Raw genomic sequence first — 14,151 nt, forward strand, 5'->3', positions numbered from 1 at the left:
AACACAGGCCAGCTCCCACAAGTTGAGAAAATAATGGCTCTTTTTTTCTGGTTTGATGAACAAACTGTAAGAGTAATTACACCATTTAATATGTAGGTAAATCAATGGTGCTTGACAACTCAGGATGGAGGGAGAGGAGAGGCGGATGAAGTAAAAAAAAATACCCACTGCTTGCTTTTTGTTCAAGCTTGCTTTCTTTTTGTTTAAGCTGAAGCATTTTATTTCATCTGAAACAAAACATTTTATCTACTGATTATTTTTCATTTAAGAAAATACAAATTAAAACCAAACGTGTCTCTTCAGGATACAAATATTTTCTTTAAAAAACATCCATTGTTTTGGATTTTTCAAATCTTTTGTCATATTTTTCCAATGCATTTATGCACTAAGTTGAATCTGAAGTTAAAATACTTTTCCTTTGAAACCACATTTTCCTAAAATTTTCAGGCTTTGTATGATCACAGACGTAAAGGCCATAAGAAAGCTTCAGCTGGGTCTCTTTACAAGCTCAAGGCATTAATTCTAAACCTTTACTAACCTGCATGCAAGTTGGGACTTATCAAAAAGGAAACTTTTACTCTTCATGTAGTTGAGGATCTGAACTGTGAACAGAGATACGAACTCTAGTCACTTCTTTCTATTGCTTAACAATAATCTGTAGATGAAAGGACAGATCTGTGTGTACATAAGTACCTCTCCAAAGAAAAGTAGTCCAATTAACAACATGGCACAGCACTCTTCCCTCTCACTTTCCTGCATCATGTTTCTCATTCTCTGCCCAGAAATTGTCTTCTTGAATAGTACAAGCTTTTCAGGAGAGGGCTGTCATTTCCGTACTTCTCTGCAAAGTACCCAGCACATTAGCCAGGCGGTGACGGTAATTCTGCCTCCCTCCCTCAGCATCCTCTCCTAACAGGATACAACAGCCTCATCTTGTCTGAGCATTTTGCACCCATCAGTTGACTTCTGTGAGTGAAAAGGCAGAATGTTAAATTAATAAGCATGAAGAAATAAGGCTGCAGTTCAAAATGTCTCCATTCGCTTCTTTTCATGCCTCTAGAACAAGTTAGACTACTTCTTTTGCCTTAGTTCAAGAAGGAGATCCCTGCTCAACCAGGCCGGCCTTCTGCCTTGTCTGCTTGACTTTTGGCATTTTGGAATTGCTTGATCCTGTGCTCTAAGGAGGTGGTACCACTTCAAAAATGGAGAAGAGGGGAGAAAAAAAAGGACAAACATGCTCTACATGTTGAGCATTCTGAAGTACCTGCAAACTGTTCTGCAGTATTGCCTGAAGAAGAAAAAGAAGCAACTCATAGGTGGCTAGGAGAGCAAGATTTATGCCTGAAAATACTTCTTTGCTGTGGCAAATAGACCATGTTGCAATTTGCTGTGGGCTCCTTTGATAATTAAGTACGACTGACAGCTCTGCAGGCAGGCTTAAAGACTCTGATTCCTTCTTTAATTGCCCTGGTTCAGTTTACATGACATTTTTATTACAGCTGTGAAAAAGCCACCTGGCAAGCAAAGTCTCTTCTTTTCCCCCTATGCATGTCTAACATTTGGGGATCTTAATTCAAGGGAAGGCAAGGAGGCAGGTTAGAGAGGGAGTCATCACCTCTGAGTCCTGCAATGTTGATTAGTTACTTTTTATTTCGAGGCTCTGTAACAAGGTCTAATAAATAACAAGAAGCCCAGAGCTATGCATATATTACTCATGGTGAAGTCTGCTTACCAAAAAAACAGTTTAACGGGTTTGATTTTAACAGAAATGCTCAAGTCATGGGCACCCTTATTTCAGTGCTTTCATAAAAGCCTAATTGACTGGTAACTATGCACGCTAGAGGATGCAAACTAGGGATGGATGTTTTGTACTCCTACACTGCAAACGTGAACTCTCATCATATACAGCAAATCCAGCGACATAATGGATATGGGTACAGTCCAGGGTAAGGACAGGACCAAAAGTTCAGAGTTCTACTAAGTTTGTGAACTAATTTAAGATAGGGGATGCACAGTTAAAATGTCAGGTATTTGCCAAAGGAATAACCCATGGAATATTTTGGCCTGGTTGTAACAATTCCCAATGACTTGTAGTTGCTCAACGTTAATAGAAACATGCTGATAATACCACATAGAAGCAAAAACTGATGCGAAAAGTGTTTAACCAGCAAGTTCACCATGGCTCATCAAATTTGAAACATACATGACATTTTTTGAAATACATCAATAAATACGACTGGGTGGAAGATGTGGGCTGGCTCAGGGCACTGACAGAACAGTTTCCCTGAAGCTGCACAGTTCCCCTGAAGCAGCACACCTGTAATGGGGCGCATAAACAAGAGTTGTGAAAAATTACTGTGAAAAAGTAATTTGCAAAAAGTTACTACTGCAGTTGCCGTAGCTACTTCCAAATGAAAAAAAGGATGGACTGTGGCACTGCTGATAATGATGCAGTAGGTTTTGGTAAATGCCATGTTTTTAATGCTGGCTGTGATGCACAGGAGATTAGTTATGTGATAAGTAGCTTTGTTGAAAAGAAGATTCACTGAATTGTGACGGGTCTGTAAACTGAGTCAAAGCGTTTTAATGGAGTGAGAAAAGGCAGTTGTTACCAAATTAATTTGAAACATAAATGTGTAATGAGATCACACAATGAAGGACAAATACAGCTTTTTCAAACTCAATTTCACTAGCAATTGTACATAAATGAAAAGTTTTGAACTGCGCTAGAGCTGAAGAGCTCTTTAAATACAAACCTCAAATTGTCCTTCTGGTGCAGAGGAAGAACATGACCAAAATCATCCTGTTCATATATATAAGCCAGAGAGGACACAATGTCATTAAATGCTGATTACTTGCAATGGCAGAAGTTTCCAATAATTGTATCTTGTGGTCAGAAGCCCAAGAGAGTATTGTACACTTAAAGCCATTCTGGCAATATATGATAAATTCCATCTGTACGTGATTAAGGCGCAATGTTAGGTCAGTTATTTTAGTCTATCTTAATAACTACTGGCTAAATGGCTAAACTTCAAATTATTGATCAAGTAATAAAGTAAAGGAATGCCTCTCTCTACCTGCTCTCCAAAATCACTTTTACAAGAAACAAACTCAGAAATGACACCAAAAAATGTGCAATGGAAGGTGTAAAGACCTTGTCCTTCTTTATAATCTATATTCATTGTGTCTGTAGGAGCTGAGACCACCTTGTCCATAACCATAGCTTAGTCTTTGCTCAAAGAGCTACTAATCAGGTAATTATTAAACAAGGAAGACAAGAAGATGCTGTTAGGTGCAAAGTCCATGAAAGTTCATGGGGATACAAGAGCTTGTTTTCTTTACAACTGGTACAGCAAATGATAACCAGCTTCTGGAAGAAGGCAAGCACAAGTTGGATATTGGACATCCTCACACAGTGATTTCCTTCTCTCCCTTAAGTGTTAAGCATGGAGGAACAAATGCTTCAAAAGCCCTGGTTAAGGCATACTGAGAGCTATATCACAGGCAGACAACACATTCAGTAGAAGAAAAAAAGTATGATGACTTTGTCAGGAGACCATTCAGCTTTAAAATTAACACTGATGCTGAAATGAATGTCATCTTGCCAAGGACCACCACAAGGGGCGGCTGCAGTGGACAGCATCATTTCCACACAAGGCTAAAATCAACCTCCAGAACACTCAGACACCTCAGCTGTCATCAGGGGAACTTGATAACAGATTTTCAGGCACATAGATAGCTACTATGTCTTTAGAGATTATTCGCTAGAAAGGAGAGGGAGCAACTCACACTGCCCTGGTTCCAAGTCATTCATCACATTTTAGACAGAAAACTATTTCCACTTCCAATTAAAAACCCGTTTAAAAAAACCCAAGAGGCTTTTGGGATATATCATGTTTTTAACAGTAAATACTCCAAAAAGTACCTGACTTCGCCTTCTCTGATGTGACCTTCTAATTCTTCTATGAATTTTTCCCCTTTCATCCAGTAGATCATGGGGCCCGATTCTCCACTGAATCCAAAGAAAGCTTTGCAGGCCACAGTCAGCGGGTTTCCTGAGGACAAGCAGAAAAGAGAGGGTTAGACACTTTGTCATATCTACTAGTGAGAGAATGCTTATGAGAAATCTCAACACCTCAGATAAACCTTTAAAATTGGAGGGGAAAAAAAAGAAGGAATAACAATAAACCATAGGAAAAAGAGCGATGTTGATTTGCATCTACAGGAAACAGCTGTGAAATAAAACTCTGAGGTTATCCATCATTTCATTTTTCCCATAAAGATACTACATGAACAATGAGAAGGTATGCAAATGGTGGCAACATAACGTGATGTCAGATTGGTTGTTAAAAAGAAAGAGATGACTTCTTTGTCACACTCCTGGGATCTCTCCCAGGACTGGGGAGTGTGCCCTAAGAGGCAGGTAAATCACTGAACTTGCTTACTGCTGCCTATCCACCCATAAAAAAAGACACAGTAATAATTTCTTCCTCACTTAGATAGAAATCAAATGTTAATGAAGTCTTGGTAAGCTGTTCAGAGAGCTCTTAAAGATCCCCAAGTAATACATGATGCCAGCAAGCACCAACAACTCTCATGTTACTCTTAACAGGCTTTTGGCAAAGGACCAAACTTCAAAGCATTACTCAAGCAATAGAGTAAAGAACTCTCCCTTTCAGCTCTGCAAAAATACTTCCAAAAGAAAGAAAATAAAACTTGGAAACTAATTAGAGTTCTTTTCTCTCCAAGAATTCAGCATTTAGATAGGTTTTTGTTTGGCTACAGCTTTAGCTGTGCTAGCTAGTCCAGGGTTGTGCTTACACTGCCAGGACAGATGGTCGTCTGCCTGCAGAAGACAAAAAAAAAAAAGAACAAAAAAACCCCAAACAAGCCAAGGAAATTCAGGAGAAGCATGCCCATTCCCTTAGCATGGAAATACAGCTGCTGCGCCCACTTCTCTTTGCCTGTTTTACCCAGCATAGGTGGTCCAGGTTACAAAGCTTCTGCAGAGTCACCAACTTACATGGAGGAGAGACCTCATTTAATGTCAATGGAGACTCCTGCTGAATCTTCCAGGGCTTGGATCAAGCATGGAAAGTCCAAATAATGCATTTTACTTTATTTGGAAGAAATGTTTTATTATGCCAGCCATTCTCAGTGCCAGCAGAAGACTCTTTTGACGCTGGAATAGAACAGGTCTACACTTTTCCAAAAGGGCTAGTCATTTGGGGCACATCACTTGTCTAGCGTGGGCTAATGGTTTCGCCTGATTGACTTACCGTGCCTTAATCAGTTACCTCTTGTCTGCTCAGCAGTGATAACTCACTGTGTGCATACTCAGAGCACATCAGAGCTGTGTGTTAAAGCATCTTTGCCTAAACCCCCATAGAGCTGTCCTAAGTCAACTACTTGCACTTGTCTATCCATTATTTCAGTGCCCAATTTAAGACACGTCAAAAGAGTCTGATTAGCCCTTTTGAAACATTAGGATACAGCAAGAAAAGGTTTAAAGACTGCACTTCAGTCTCTGTTTCTCAAATAGCAAAAGACAAAAATGGAAAATGTTTATCCTGAAAATGATTTACAGAATCTTTCATTATCTCCATATTCACTATGAACTCTGGTACCACAGCTGGCCACTGAACATGTGCTGATGCTGACAGATTGTATACAACCAGCTCAAACGTCCAAAATATAGGAAGGGGTGGATATTCAGTTACTTGTATATCCCGCAACATTGACCACCATCATAAGGAAGTTCCAAACTTCATTAGCTAATGAAGAGCCAGAAACACATCTAGGCAGACACTTAACTGCACTACAAGACAATATCGGAGCAGTTTGTTTCCTTATGCTCCTAACCCGTTCACCCAGCCCTGCAGGGTGCTGCGTGCCCTCCATGGGTAGAGGGGAGAACTGGAGCCTCTGGCTATATCCCTCTCACATTTTCCTGACATGCTGAATGCCTGTGCGGTGTGAGGTCTTTTGTGCTGCTTGCCTCAGAGTCATGACACGCATCTATTTAAATACCACTTAGTGATTCCTAGCATGTGGCTGCTCAGTCCATGCTTGATTTTAATGGAAAAAGACAATTGTAGCAATGTGAAAAAGAAAAGGCCTAGACATGGCCTATCAGCATTGACAGTATATGCCCTTTCCTTGGGACGCCACGCTGGGCATTGAGAGCTACAGGCAAAATATATTACAGGGTGTGCTTTCCCTCAAACCAGCAGATTTGTACTTAAAAAAACAAACCTTGAAGAAATGAAAATATTCCAAGGTGAGTCTAAGATTTCTATACATGCAGACTAAATATCCTGAAGTAATACATCTAGTCAGAAGAAATAAGAAGTTTTCCATACAAAGAGGAAAACCTGAAAAAACTAGCTGTTGATACACAGCTTCTGTAATAAACAAACCCAATATAAAGCTTCAGTAGCCTTTGCTGTGGCAGCCTGCACGCTCTGAACATGCCCAGGCAGATCTATTTCCCAGCTTTGCCACCAGGGAAAACCAACAGAATAAACTAATACTATCAATGGCAAACTTCAGAGTGAATTAGTATTTTCAGCTCAAAGTCTGGGACTGGCCACACTTGAAAAAACCCATGGTCCATCTCATCTGCAAATCCATCACTGATCAGAGGGAGGTATAAGCAACTGTTTCTCGTGGAACAACTGATTTTTATCTCAGTAGCAGAATGATGTATGTTTGGGTTGAGTTGATCTGTCCTGGGGTGGAAAGAGCTTGGGGCTTGATGACACCTCAAGGTCCCGTCCAAACCCTAACTCTCACACACTGTTCTACTCCTCAAGCTGGTAAGGACATCTCGCTCTTCTGTAGCTCTCTGAAGCAGCTTCTGGTTTATAACTCTCATCACTCCTTTGTGACTCTGGAAGCAGGAGAAAATCAGAAAAGGTAACATTGGCTCCTCCTTGCAGAAATACTTCACCTCCTCAAATAAGCCTCCATAAGGAAAGGAAGGGATGTTTCCCCTTTCCTGCTACAGTAAGAACAGCTGTCCACAGCAGCAACCTGTTACTACTGGTTTTCAGGGAACTCCAACCAATTCCCATCCAGAAAAGAACATGGCATGTCTCACTGCATTTCCTCCCCAAGTACTGAGATCCTAAAACTGCAGCTGTATTCCCTGGTTCCTAAATGTACCCTTGAATATGGGGAGAAACAGGCACTAAGCACAGAAAGTGCCCTTTGCAGGTCCTGATTTTGGGGCTGGCTTCGAGCCACGTGGTATCACACCGAGTCACAGTTCCAGGCAGAAGGAACTAACAGGCAGTTTGTAGCTCCAACAACTCGTCTTGAGTAAGGTCCAAACTTCGGTTTATAATTACTGCTATTCTGCACGACACTAAGTAGTTCCACTACTAACTGTTCTTACTAAGAAAAATTCCCCTTGCATCATTTAATTAACAACATCAAAGTTCCCAGAATGAATGGTATCCTAAAAGTCTTCTGTTTATAAATGGTTTGTGTTTAAATCAGACAGACATTTCATTTGGAAATTTAATTAATAAAATAATTTGCTGAGAAACAGAGAAAATGATTAGTGAGTTTTCTAATGAATCAACACTTAAGAGAATGTTTTAAGAAACAAGGGAAGAAAGTAGAAAAGCCTGTTTGTAGCCATCACTGAATCTACTGCTTTGCTCGGGTCACCTTGTTGCAGTAAAGCCTCAGGTTCCAGCAGAAGTCTCTGCTTTAGCTTTTTTCCCTACTCTGTCAATCAGGCAGGCTTGTTGCAAACTCCCAGCTGATAAGACACAACTGCTGGCAATAGGAATGAATTTTATTGCTAAATCTTATTGTACATTTTTCACCTCTTTTCATAATAAATCTGTGTGAACGCTACCATATATTTTAGCATTTTTTTTTCTGAAAATGAGAATTCCACAGAAATGCAATTATTCGAGCAAAATAGCTGCCTGATGGCAGTAGGAGCACTGGCTAAGGATGGAAAAGCGGCCTGCAGAAGAATTTAGCCAGGCATGATTCTGAATGTGCTTACAGAGGGTCCGACATGCTTTGAAAGAGAATGACAAATCCTGCAGCACAGCCTCTCTTGAACGAGACATGCTCCAAGCATCAAGTAAATGAAGCTTAAAATACCTAAAAGTTGTTCAGTCTTTTAAAAACTTAAATGCCAAGGCTAGGTGACTGACCAGCACGGACGACAAAAGCTGTTCACAGATCATAAGATCTGGCCTATGCCAAGGCATGTTTTCAGGGATTTTTTTGAAAATGCGGATTGATTATTCATTCTTTTTCACTCGTTTTGCAGAGTAGTTTAGTGTGTTTAGTGCCTTATTTGCTAGCTTCCATTCAAGGGTGCAACACAGAGTCCATATTCACTGTTGTCCACATTCTGCTGGTGCTCTATTCTTCCAGCAAATCAGGCTTTCACTTCTGGAGCAAATCATCCCAGAGTAACCCCATCAAACAGCCAAACTCGTCTATGAATCCTTGGGTGCTTTTTGTTTTCCCCCATTGCTTCAAACATTACTGTTTTTTCCAACTCTTTCATAATTTTTTGTGCCAGGTACAACACCACTCTCAACAAGCCTGAGCTGAACCAGATGATCTTTCCAAGCTAGTGGTAGAACTACCTGAAAGTGCTAAAAGTCCTTTTGTACCAGGCAACATCAAAAGTCAATCCTGCACATGTTGCTAGCTGGATTTACATCTTCAGCTCCACCTGAGTGTTAATACCATTGACTGTAACATCATTGCTTTTATCTCTTTGTCCTGGTTTGGCCTAAACCAGGCCGATTTTCCTTTCAGTGATTTTTACTTTCAGCTAAGTCTCCTTTAAGTAACTGCATTTTCTGAAACTAACTGCATGTTTTTGCAGACAGTGTCTGCTTCCAGGACTGATAACGCTCGAAGTTTGTAGTTATCACTGAGGCACCGGTAGGGATGTTGTGCAGAAAGGCTCTTGCTGTACTTATTCTTGAGAGAAACCAAGGTCACTGCTGAATTCCTCATTGCTTACGAGTGAAGAGCCGAAGGGGGTTCGCAGCTGCAGTGGGGAGCAGACAGGGCAGGTGACCCAAAATTGACCAACGAGGGTATTCCATCCCATACACGTCATTCTCGGTATAAAGTGGGGGGATCACGAGGGTCTCGGGCTCTTTCTGCTATGGCCGGTGTCCAGGGAGGACTCCGTCTGTTTTCCTGCTGCCCCCGATCCCGATCCGTGCGTTCCTGAATCCAGCTCTCGACCGTCGCTAGGCCCAGCCTGGGCCTTCCCGGAGCCTGCCCTGCAGTGCCGGTGGTGACGTGGCTGACTTCAGGGGAGCTCAATCTTGGTTTTGTATATATATTTGTATATATTTGATTATTTCTATTATTATTATTATACTTTTTTTTTCATTATTATAGTTTATTAAAACTGTTTTAATTTTCCAACCCAGAAGTCTCTCTCCCTTTTCCCTTTCCCTTTCCCTCTGGGGGGAGGGGGGGGGGGATAACAGAGGGCATCTGCCGCAGGTTTAATCGCCAGCCCAGCTTTAAACCGTGACACTCTTTCAGGGCTGGGTGCTGTATACAGATAGAAGGGTGGACAAGCGCATTGCTGGCACCAAAAAATCATTCCATCACTCCAGATCTCTCTTATCGATGCATATGCATCATGTAGCTCCTCTGTGATAACGGTGCCTGTGTCTCTTTCCCTGTAAGACTGACAGAAGTGTTTGCAAAGGAGCAGCTTCCCACTCTTGACACATACAGATATTATGCAGGCAATTCACGGGCTTCGTTTCTTCAGTTTGCTGAGACAGGACAAGAAAGGCAGGTTACTTATCACATCTCAATAAGTGTATTCTACAGGCTGCCTGCAGAATTGAATCTGACTTTCCAGGCTGTGAGGTTTGCAAGGCAAATCACCATGTCACTGACAAGAACATTATTGTTCTAATGTACTTTACAAGTGCTAGGAAGTGGCCAAAGAGCAGCAGAGTGATTTAAATTCCGCTGGCAAGGCAGGCTGGATTGTATACAACCGTGAAGTAAAGAACACATTTCCTTTTCCTTTAGAAGGACATCTCGGATAAGAAGATATGGGAGACAAAGCTTATGCCTGCAATTTATCCACAAAACAAATGCCAGGGGCAACACAGACCTTGACTCATGAAAAACAGCCTCTGTGTGTGGCAGCTTCTACCTAGTTTGCAGAGAATGTCCCTTGCAAGGACAACCTCTTAGCTTTTCTCCTATGCTCAGCAACAACGGGCAGAACCCAGAAGCACACTGAGAGGTGCAGCCCAAGCCAAACCATGGGTTTGGCTCAGCTGGCTGATGCTGAACCTTGGGCTGAGCTGGTGCTGGGGATGCAAGGATGGCAACGGTAGCAAATGATGCCCACTCGAGGCCACTCCGGTACTCTGAGAGTCAAATCCTGTGGCTGAGCTGCTGAGCCCTGGCCCTCTGTCTAGGGCTCATCGCAATGGGATGACCTCCTAAAGAAGTCAGGAGGCATTTGGCAGCAGCTGAAGAAATGCTTGGGTTTTGCTCCTGTCACCCAGCACAGCTGATCACCTGTGCTTCCCAGTCCCCTCCCAGCACAGATCAAGGGACTGCAGTACCACTTCACAGCATCAGGGTCTTCAGCATCCGTTCCTGTAATCTGCTAAGGTGGCACTGCAATTCTTCACGGATTTATCCACTACTGATTTCACACAAAGCTACAAAAACCTCAGGTACACCATCACCTCCCTCCTTTACTTTTCCCCAGCCATTTCCCACCATTACTTGATCAAAGGTTTCATGCGTTGTTTAGTACAGGTTTTATAAAGTCAGTGCTAATTACTCTACCTGGGCTTCTTTTTCGTCCTCTTTTACTTGGCTATTCTACAGAATACAAGCTTCGCTGTGTGCTAAACCATGTTACCCCTATTTAGGCAAAAGTCTCATGCAGTTCACTGACTAGTTTGATCATTATTGGATCCAGTGAAAATAAAACATACTCAAACCAAATTATTTTCTCTGATCAAAAAAAAAAAATTTACAGAAAATCCTACAATGTTTCAAAACTCTATTCCAGCAGCCAATAGATTCATGACTGGATGTGATCCTTCAAACTTTTACGTAATTCAAGATCAGCCAGGAATTAATGAACTGAAAGCATTTTAAATAAAATTAAGAAACCTGGGTAGTGATAATAATTGCTTTAATAAGATAAATACATAGTGAAATCAAACCTAACTAGCCTCCAGACATTTCAAATCTGTTTAAGAGCATTTAAAACCTCACACATACATATATATATATATATTTTTTTTTTTTTTTACTAGATTGTTTTATTCTCCAAGTTTCTACAAAGAAACAGACTAAAGGAGGTGCTCTTCCCCTAAGTAAGGCGGTGTGTTATGAACAGCATACGCCAGCCACTATAATAATATTCTGGTAGCTGTATTGATGTGTAGGAAAAATAAATGGCAGTGGTACGTGACATACATTAAGTTGGCTCTTCGCTCATACAAGAACTTTTTGACTAAGACAAGTCTTTGGCAATAAGAAAGAGCCCAGTAAAAACTTTGACAAGAAAAAAGGAAAAGATCTTTGGGTCTTGTTTTGTCCTCTGTAGTTTATTATCTTAATTCTAACTTACTTTCTTGCTCTGCTCTTATTTCTTATGCCCTGAAACATCACAAAACACACGGCCATAAGATATTTGTGCTCTTCTGTCTCACTTAAGTGAGCAAATGGCATATATAAAAAGTAGCATAAAAATAACACTAACAGCAAACAGCAAAACCCCAAACATGAAACAAAGCAACTAAGCCTCTAGACAGTTTGTTGCCAAGATCACAAGTCAATGCATTTGCTGTCATTCCATACAGCCCCAACCATTTCTAATTTAAACAACAAAATCATGACCCACTGCAAGCTCTGCTTGTAGGCTTGGCTATTGACCATGGCTCTCACAGAAAGAGAAAAACCAAACTAAAATACACACAAGGCTGAAATGCTGCTGATAATTTATTGGATGTTCCAAAAATGAATCAATCAAGGCAAAATCTCCTAGAGCAACTTTCTTCCAAAAATACACCCAGAAAAAAATCCCAGCCCCTGCCCCCTGCCAAAGTAAACCTCACCTAAATCCTGTAAAATCCTTTATCCCATTTTCAGAACTGCCTTGAGGTCAGAATTTGAAATCTTAGTCATTGAGAGCTCAGGTGTAACTGAAAGTCAAGAACTTCAGCTTTTCAGTTATTCACCTACAATGAAGACAGATGCTTAGTGGGATTTCCAGAAGCAGCTTGACAGCTACCTTGTGCCAACTTTAACTTGTGCTCGATACTGAGGTCCTTCTGAAAATCTCATTTCTGTGCATTTTGAGGCACAGAAATATTATTTAAGAGAAATGCCCTGTAGGTATTTAAAAAACATTCCCTTGGTGGTAGGGTTCCAAGGGCTGGGGCGGCCCAATGGCAACCCAGTGACACCCAGACCAAGGTGAAACTAATCAGGGAGTGAGATGGAACAAATCATCTCACTATGGCGAGGGCATGAGTATGGCCCCATGCTGTCACAGCAATCATTTCTCTCTATTCTGATACCTCTTTTTATCGTGGCCAAAATAGGTGGCAATACACAGATGTGTTGCTCTGAGAGAAGAGCAGGAAGGGAAAAATTATTCAGAGGGACACTTGCTCCCTTAGACCACTGTCCCATGGTAAGAAGGGGAAACAGCCAACTGTTTGTTTGAGCTACAAAGAGATGGATCACAAAGAGATGCTCCTGTCTCCTCCCAGCGATATGCTGGCTCAAGGGCAAGGGTAAGGTCCTATCCCACACATTGCTGCTTGTCAGCTTCAGGACTTTCCAACTCTCCAACTTGCCCCTGCATACAATTTTCTATGGACATTAATGTCTTACATTTCAGTTTCCTGAGCAAGTACATCTTGATCTTTTGTCTCAGGGGAGAGAGAGGATAAAATCCAGCATCTCTTTCTGTAGAGTAATTTGGCTTCAAGTGAAGAAAGCGCATTGAGGGACCAACCTAACCAAGATCTGCTACCATCAATGTGGCCAAATTCTGAACCTTACTCACATGAGTACGTAATGGGTATCCAGTTGCACATATTAGCAAGTTCCCATTTAGTACGCAGAGGGTACATTCAGGGTTGCTAAGGAAACCAGCTGTGGGCTGCAACAGACTGAAGAAATTACACTACACTTTTCCCAACTTCTGTATTGATTTTTAAACAAATAATGGAACTTGTTAAGACAATGGCAATAGAATGGGTAATTCTTCTTCACTTAGAAAGGACAAAGCAAATGTGAACTTATGCTTCATGCTATGGATGTCCTGCCCTATAAACAAGGTGAGACTCTTGGAAATAAACGTATGCTTGAATCTAAGCAGTCAACTGGGGTATTTTCATACTCAGTTTGTTACTGTTCACTCAACTCCTGCTTAGATTTTGGCTAACGCAGCTCATGCTAAGGCCTGATGTATGTTGGGAGCAGCGCCATTAGGTCAAAGCAAGAGCACCACATAGGCAGGACAGGTGGCCAGACAGAGCTAAAGGGCCCTTATACACCATTATCACCTGCAAATTGCTGTCTCCAGAAGCCAGTATCGTTTGTTTGGCAGTTTCCTCAGAATCCACTAACTTACAGAAATGTTATAGACCAAACCTCCAAGCTGGGTATAAAACATCAGTTTACCCAAAAAGCTTTTGAAGCTGAACCAACAGCAGCTGGACTGCTGAAGCTTCCATGCTTCCCAGTATGGTACAGGAGACACCCGCAACTTGATGGAGGAGGAAGGATGAGCACTGTCACCATTGGCTAGGTAACTAATTCTTGTCTTCTGCTCATAGGTGCACGACATTAAGAGTTATGGGGTTTAAGTTCTGAAACTTTATGATTTGAGTGGTGAATAAGTTAATTCACGTGATAGACTAGTCTGGGCAAAATGGAATTGAGCTCGTTTGTCATGTTTGTTTACTATATTTCTTAATTAGCTCATGAAATAAAGTTTAAATCACAGAGTATGTTGTCCTGTAAATCTGAAAGATCCAAATGGACCATGACATCAGTTTTGTACAAAGATGTTAATGAAAAACCTAATTCTCCCCGAACAGCTTGCTAATCTCTCCAAGCAGCAGGCACGTAGGGACAGAA

At 41.3% G+C, this 14,151-nt stretch overlaps 1 protein-coding gene across 1 annotated transcript in view; it reads right to left on the minus strand.

Annotated features, from left to right (window-relative positions):
* IL1RAPL2 (interleukin 1 receptor accessory protein like 2) overlaps window positions 1-14,151 on the minus strand; it is a 376,072-nt gene that overhangs the window by 22,682 nt on the left and 339,239 nt on the right. The window contains exon 6 of the mRNA XM_068412045.1: window positions 3,926-4,055. Coding sequence (XP_068268146.1) covers window positions 3,926-4,055 — 130 coding nt within the window. The remainder of the gene's footprint in view (window positions 1-3,925; window positions 4,056-14,151) is intronic.

Source organism: Nyctibius grandis, chromosome 13 (genome assembly GCF_013368605.1).
Source record: "Nyctibius grandis isolate bNycGra1 chromosome 13, bNycGra1.pri, whole genome shotgun sequence".
NCBI classification, from domain to species: domain Eukaryota; kingdom Metazoa; phylum Chordata; class Aves; order Nyctibiiformes; family Nyctibiidae; genus Nyctibius; species Nyctibius grandis.